At 41.6% G+C, this 8,163-nt stretch overlaps 1 protein-coding gene across 1 annotated transcript; it reads left to right on the top strand.

Annotated features, from left to right (window-relative positions):
• Positions 1–2,412: 2,412 nt before the first annotated feature.
• On the top strand, positions 2,413–6,738 carry elfn1a (extracellular leucine-rich repeat and fibronectin type III domain containing 1a). The gene has a single exon (XM_079563975.1). The coding sequence runs from the start codon at positions 2,700–2,702 to the stop codon at positions 5,064–5,066; it is 2,367 nt and encodes a 788-aa protein (XP_079420101.1). The 5' UTR covers positions 2,413–2,699; the 3' UTR covers positions 5,067–6,738.
• The last annotated feature ends 1,425 nt before the right edge of the window (positions 6,739–8,163 follow it).

The raw sequence follows: 8,163 nt of genomic DNA, 5'->3' as shown, positions 1-8,163 counted from the left end.
TGAGCAAGTCTTCAGTCTCCTTGCCCTCAGTGTCTGCATCCACAGGTGTGAGCATTTGAGTTCCCAGAGGGGAACGAAAAGTGTCATTTTATTCTAAAACTCACCAAGGTCTTTTTTTAAATTCAGACTTTCCTATTATATTCGCCATTGTAATTCCAAACAAGAAAGTAATTTAAGATCTGCGCACACAATCTCGGCCGTAATGTTTTAAACTGAAGTCTGGTAAAGGTCAAGCGACAGCAGGGATACTCTTCATCTTCACGCGCTTGAAGTAGATTCAGCGTGCTATAAAATGTCACATTCATTCTATTGTATAAGAGTGTGATCATCTCTGTTGTGTAAAGCCATTACCTCTGGCACATATCCCCATAGGTCACTCTGTCCTGCATTTGAGCAGATCAAATACTGGAATATTTCATTATAGACGTGAAATAACCAGATTTTTATTGACATACTATTTTATGGAGCTACGATTGAACATCAAGAATTTACCCCTGAACTTAAGACGCATCCAGATTTAGATTCACTGAAAAAAGTGTGAAATATAAAACTTCTGGTCGTCACAAGAAACATTTTTGTCAGTTACGAACCATTTCAATGCATGCTGAACAGCGATAAATGACTGAATTAGTAGTGCCAAAAATCACTGTTTTGTACAATAGTCAACAATGCCAAATTATGACTGTGTCTTCGCAGAAGCTACAAAACAGTCACATCCTGTTTATCACGGTGTTAAAATACTAATCCCAAACAATGATTCAACATGCCATTTAAAGACATGAAATTAATTAAAGTCGCCTCTTTTTTCCTCATTGGCCTTGAAAGCATCTGACAGTCTTCAGATTAATGGTGTGAAAAGAGGGACCTTGCTTTCCCCAAACTGTCAAACGGTAATTGGCCGGCAGTTTCCTTTAATAGCAGGCTGCCACGGGGACAGCAAACACCTCCTTAATTTTGTACAAAATAATTGGTGGCGCGTAAACGAGGAAGTCTATCTGTAACCTTGAATCTTATCTTTGTACAGGGCTGCAACAGTGTGGCAGTGGGAAGAGTGGATCATGTAGAGTGCAATTAAAGTTAAATATGTACACCGTGTCTTGTGACTTTCTGTGTTGCAGGTTACTCATCCGGTAACTCATCCCCCTTCCAATCCCCCCCACCCTCTTCAAGCATGTATATTTACTTCAACCAATCAGTTCTGAATGGAAAGTTTTTTTTTTTTTTTTCAGGGTATAATTCAACATTTTAAAGCAGTACTAAGTAACTTGTTTACCTTAATAAATCATTATTGTAGTAGATCTGAGGGTAATACAAGTGTTGTATTGCTGCTCGAGTCCTGACAAGAACCAGGAAATACGACCATATTAGTCCAGTGCTCCGGTCTCTGCACTGGCTTCCTGTCACTCAGAGAATAGACTTTAAAACAGCTCTGCTTGTCTACAAGTCTTTTCATGGTTTAGCTCCAAAGTACATCTCTGACATGTTAGAGCCGTATGAACCATCTCGGGCCCTGAGAACTTCAGGGAGGGGCCTCCTGGTGGTTCCCAGAGTCAATAATAAACACGGTGAGGCTGCGTTTCAGTTTCATGCAGCTAAAATCTGGAACAGTCTTCATGAGGATGTGAGACGAGCCTCAACTCTGACAATGTTCAAATCCAGGCTGAAAACAGTTCTTTTTACCAATGCATATGACTGAAAGTATTTAATCTGCACTCTCGCCTTTTACTGTAATTGATTAATTTGTTGATGTTTTTTATTGATTCTATTTGTTTTCAACTGTGAAGCACTTTGAATTGCCTTGTGTATGAATTGTGCTCTACAAATAAACTTGCCTTGCCTTGCCTTGCCATGATAATGATATGGGGGGGGGGGGGGGGGTGTCTTTCATCTCCCCCTGGTGTCTCTGGCCCGAAAAACCACAATTGCAACTTTGCTTGCACCGGGTCGGAGCCACCAATACATACTAATGCAATCACGAAGAAGAAGCTAACAGGTTAACGGGCAAAGCTAACTTCGTGGCTAGCGCCACTTAAACAGTATTTACAGCCAAGTTTCAGTGAAAAAACATATCTCCATTGTGTAATTGGATGTTCAATATCCCTCTCTCCCTTTGACTTTTTTTATGAGCGTAGTATTTACTCTCGAGGACAATTAATGAGTAAAAAAACGTAACATGCTACAACACCTGCAGTGGCGCTTATGGCCTCTAGGGGCATGAGCTACTTTGCTGTACTGCTTTAAAATAGCAATCAAATTCACATCTACAGTCAGTTTATACTCTACATATGTTGTTAATGCTACTTTGTTGAATAAACTAGTCCTGAGTATAGGTTTTCTACACACACTCAACCTATTTTGCACTCCATTATTGATACCAATGTTAAATGTGTATCTCTCTTTGCTCTGTGTTGCAGGTTACTCCTAATCAGATGAGAGAGGTGCTGCGAGGAACATGGTGACAAATAAAGGAAGATTAAATCAAGAATGGTGACTTTGAGATGGAAAAGCGCATATGAAGAAATATAGCCTGAAGCTTTATTCTGAATATTGAACATAATTTGGATGTGGACATTATTAACGAATGAATCAATGAAGACGACACATATAGGGATTTTATCTGCTTTGGAAACAGGACCGTCCCGGCTGTTTTGAACCCACCGCGGTATCACCCGAACCAGAGTTTTCTTGTGTGTGGTCACATGACTCTCAGAAAAGCACCAATGGCCTGCAGAGTAGGCGTGGTGACGTGTGCCTTCTACTGGTCCGTAGCCATCATCTGCCTGACTCATGTCGGCGGAGTTAAGGCAGACTGCTGGCTAATCGAGGGCGAAAAGGGCTTTGTGTGGCTCGCGATCTGTAGCCAAAACCAGCCACCTTTCGAGGCCATCCCGCAACACATCAACAGCACCATAGTTGACCTTCGCCTGAATGAAAACAAAATCAAAAGCATACACTACTCCTCGCTTAGCCGCTTCGCCAACTTGACCTACCTGAACCTGACCAAGAATGACATCTCCTATATAGAGGACGGGGCCTTTTCCGCTCAGTTTAACCTGCAAGTCCTACAGATGGGGTTCAACAAGATGCGTAATCTGACCGAGGGTATTCTCAGGGGACTCGGGAAGCTGCAGTACCTCTACCTCCAGGCCAATCTAATTGAGACTGTGACACAAAATGCCTTCTGGGAATGCCCCAACATCGAAAACATAGACCTGTCCATGAACCGCATCCAGCAGTTAGACGGGTCCACGTTCGCCAATCTGAACAAGCTCACCACCTGCGAGCTGTACTCCAATCCCTTCAACTGCTCGTGCGAGTTGTACGGATTTGTCAAGTGGCTGTCGACTTTGCCTAACAGGACCAACGAGCGGATGCTGTGCGACACTCCATCTGGTGTGTTTGGCTACAGTTTGCTCAGCCAAAATCCCAATGATCCAACTTATAAGAACGCGCTGCACATGCTGACCACCGTGTGCACCGATGATTATGTGACTCCATTTATTGCCATACCCACGGAGCCCACGATGCTCCCGCCAGACGCTACACTGTGTGGGCTAGAAGACTGTCCCTCTGGCACAGAACCAGAGGACATCACCATCAGTACGACGTACACGGATCTCAAAGTAAAACCTCTGATGAAGCTGAAGCAAGTAACCAACACAGGCGCTACTCTTTCAGTCCAAATCCCTCATCCATTTAGGAGAATGTACATACTGGTTCAGTACAACAACAGCTTTTTCACAGACATTCAGAATCTAAAAGATATACAAGAGGAAGTTGTTCTTAAAGATCTTAAACCCCACACAAATTACACCTACTGCGTCGCATCAATCCGTAACTCTCTCCGTCAAAACCACACGTGTCTAACCGTGACCACTGGCCCCTGGAGCGAAAGAAACAAGATTACCAACAACGCAACGGCAACCCATTATATCATGACAATCTTGGGCTGCTTGTTTAGCATGGTCATTTTCCTCGGGGTGGTGTACTACTGCTTGAGACGCAAACGTCGGCAAGATGAAAAGCACAAGAAAGCAGGCAGCCTGAAGAAGAATATAATGGAGCTGAAATATGGACAAGAGCTGGAAGGAGGGACTATATCACGCATGTCACAGAAGCATTTGTTAGCCGGGGAGAGCATGGCGCGTATGCCGTACCTGCCCCCGGGAGCGGACCTGGACCAGTATAAGTTTCAGGAGATTAGTGACACCCCTAAAATGATGAAGGGGAACTACATGGAGGTGAGGGGCATGGACCATCATGATCGTAGAGAGTGTGAGATGGGGATGCCTGGAAACAGCCAAGGATCAGTGGCAGAAATTTCCACAATTGCCAAAGAGGTAGATAAAGTCAATCAGATCATAAACAACTGTATTGACGCTCTGAAGTCCGAGTCCACCTCTTTCCAGGGGGTCAAATCGGGCGCGGTGTCCACAGCCGAGCCGCAGCTGGTGCTTTTATCTGACCACCCCCAAAACAAATCCGGCCTCCTGTCTCCGTCTTACAAGGACAGCTACCACCACTCTCTCCAGCGGCACCGCAGCTCTGACGCCTCGCCCAAGAGGCCCAGCACAGCTACGGGAGGTCCCATGCGCAGCCCCAGGCCTTACCGCTCCGAATCCAAGTACATCGAAAAGACTTCCCCGACCGGAGACACCATCGTCACGGTCACGCCCACGGCCGCCATCTTGCGCGCCGAAGCGGAGAAGATGCGGCAGTACAGCGACCACCGGCACTCGTACACCGACGCCCAGATAGAGGAGCTGGAGGGGCCCGACGTCCACAAGTCCATGCTGGAGCCGCTGACCCACTCGCGCTCGAGAGACTTAGCGTACTCCCAGCTGTCATCGCAGTACCACAATCTTAGCTACTCGTCCAGCCCGGAGTACTACTGCAAACCCTCGCACAGCATTTGGGAGAGGTTCAAGCTGCACAGAAAGCGGCACAAAGACGAGGAGTACATGGCGGCGGGACACGCACTGAGGAAGAAAGTGCAGTTTGCAAAGGATGAGGACCTGCATGATATTTTAGACTACTGGAAAGGTGTGTCCGCGCAGAATAAATAATAGACTCTCTAGCTGTTTTTAATGTTGCAGAAATGACACAAGAACCTCATATGAAAATGACAAGGAGACTTCCGCATTATATTCAAACACATATTTACTTTGGACTGCGAAAGAAATGGCTATTTATGAGAGATTTATGTAAAACAATCGGGAGAATACTTTTATCTTATAAAGAGAAAATATATCGGAAATTATTACTATATGTTATCATGGATTCTAGGTTTTTGGGTATCGCATGGCCAAGTCCTGTGACAGTGGATTTGCTGTTGTGTAAACTATAATTATGAAGACATGTCTACTGAAACCTCAATATTTTTTGAAGAACTATCTGGACCCTTTATTTAAAATGAACCTTTTTTCCCCCTTTCCCTGCATATATTTACTTCAACAAATCTATGTACAGATATGGTTTTATATATTTCTTGTGTAAATTGCAAAGTATTTGTGAAAAGGAAAGTAAGGTTTTATCAAGGGAGAACTGTTCTTTTTTAGATGTTGCTAAAGAATGGCAAATAGCCTTGTTCAAACCTGCCTGACATCTCACCGCCTCTTTTATTGATTTGTTTATTTTCTATTAATTTTACACTATCCTCATTGTATTTACCTATACACATTGCAGTATTTGCTTATAGATATCTATTTCATCAGTGCAAGCAGTAAGGTCTCAGACGCCAGTCTCATGTGGTATTTTTTATCTTTATAACCAAAGTAGAACAACACAAAATGTTTACAATATATCTGAAAGGTTTGGGAATCGGACACAAGAAAAGCCCCCACCCCTTTTTTAAAACGATTTTTCTTTCCATTTTCTGTAAACAATATACTTCAACAATATCCACTTATATAGAGAACGTGTTGTCATTTTGCGAGATGGAGCCAGCGCTGTCCCACTGTTGAATGTAATAGATATCCGTCTATGGCAGCTTTTGGTGTATGTTTTGAAGGACATATTTATTTGATGCGGTTACAAACTGTTTTGATTTGCTTCTTGGAGTGTGCTATAACTAATGTGACAATGACGAGAAAGTTCTATCTGGATTTCAGGCGCCTTAGCGCTTGAGAAAACGTTTCCTTTTTTAGACACAAGACTGGTCTTTTTTGTATATATCCTATCAACATGTTTAAAAAAAAAATGAGAATGTGAATCCGATCCCTCCGACTGACTGGCTGTGAATTTGTATATGATGAAATACTTTTTTGACTAAATACATCCAACACTGTCTACAGAGGTGTTTATGTAACGGATTTCGAAAGGGCTCATGGCAGTTTGTATCCACTGAGATCGGGCTTTGAATTAGTAAATAGGTGGCTGCTATGTACGAAGTGCGGTGATTAGGGTTTATTAAGAATTTAGACGGCGGGTCACTCGAGGTAAAGCGGTCAGGAAAAAATGTGCCGTGTTATCCCTGGAGCAAATTAGAAAACATGCTTATATACACCATTTATTATTAATGAACTCACATTACCCCAGTTAGCCGCAGCACACAAACTATTAACTCAAGTTCAAGCAACAGAGAGGTGGTAGTGCATTTCTTTATTTTGAAATGGGCATAAGGTAAGTAAATCTTTCTTGAGATATAAAGTCTAGTAAAGTTTCCAGCTGTCCATCAAAGTCACGTATTCCAGGAAGCAGTGACTTTATTTCGAGTTGGTGTTGAGGATTTCACTCAGTCAATTTATAATTGCAAATTTATAGGCAGTCGTTGAGTCTTACCACTTATGAGGAGGCTTATTCATTAAAGCAATATTCCAAAAACTATTATCACCTTATTGATATCATTTGTGTTGATTAGTGTTAAGAGAGTAAAAAACTTTGGGAGAGAAAATTGAATTAATTCTGGATTTTGAGCAAGTGTTGCTCATAAGTAAACAAATTATCCTTTTAGCCTTATGACTGTTCATAAGTGCCGAATAAATTAGACGCTAGATAAAGTCAAAAATAAATCAATTAGTCCAGATTTCGTTTGTTTTTCACACCTTTCACAGTCCAGTTTGTGAGGTCAAATAAGTTGGTCAAACGTTAATTTTTTGTTGAAATATTGACAGTCTCACTGAATGTCTGAGTCATGATGATTGTGGTCGATCCATGAGCCTGACCAGAATGCGTTACATAAACAACTTGGTGTGAGCTTGACTGACTTTAACCGCCTTAAGATTTTTCAATGTGTAAAGTGTAAATTTACTTTTTATCATTTTGGTTTCTTGATTTGCTGAGATACTGTTGAGAACTGTTTTCTTTGTTATTTTTATAAAGCAATTCTGTAAATCATGAGAGCTGTCAGGTTTTTAGTTCATTCAGTGATTTAGCATTTTTATACTGCATATTGTAGCACTTCTGTGTGTACAAACCGGTCTAGAGAGTTGAGAAAACTTATAGAGAGACGAGAAAGTGTTGTTCAAGTGCATCAAAACAAACAAGAGCACAACTATGTGTTTTTTATTTTATTTCCTAATACTATGTTATTACCTGCTTTCAGACAAAGTACTGTGAAATAAAGTTAAGGGTGCACATACAGTCAAACTGGCAGCCATCTTTATTTAGACCATTTTCAGGCAGTTTGTCTTTGCTAAAACTGACTGATGTTTTGGTCGTCGGCTTCGGTGTGTGGTCAACCAATGCTTGAATCAAAAGAAGAATACCACATAATAATAGGGTCAAAATTCTATATATTAAAACAAAGTTTATTTGGCTTACAACCTATCATAATATGAAGGTGGGATCAAATGCTATCCTGATTGAGAACCACTGCTATAGAGGACACACATTACATGCAAGATAAAATAATGATAATAATTATAGAGTCAGATGTCTATATCATAATTACAATGTTTACAGGGTAGGAGGGCCCTATAGGAAAATCACAGCCTCACAGCCCTGTAATTATTTTGTGCCATTGTTGCTGATCACTCACTGTTTCGCTCAAGAAGACCGTTTGAGATACACATAGAAATCTGGCCAGATACTACAATTGATATAACAATTGCATTAGCAGTGATATATATGCGGGATAGCCCTGATTTAAAGGGGGCCTATTATGCAAAATCGACTTTTTCAAGCTTTACATCATGTTATTAAGTCATTCCCTCATTAAAACCA

Source organism: Gobius niger (genome assembly GCF_951799975.1).
Source record: "Gobius niger genome assembly, chromosome: 10".
Classification (NCBI taxonomy): Eukaryota; Metazoa; Chordata; class Actinopteri; order Gobiiformes; family Gobiidae; genus Gobius; species Gobius niger.
Note: the sequence above shows the minus strand (reverse complement) of the source record. Positions and strands in the feature narration are given on the sequence as shown.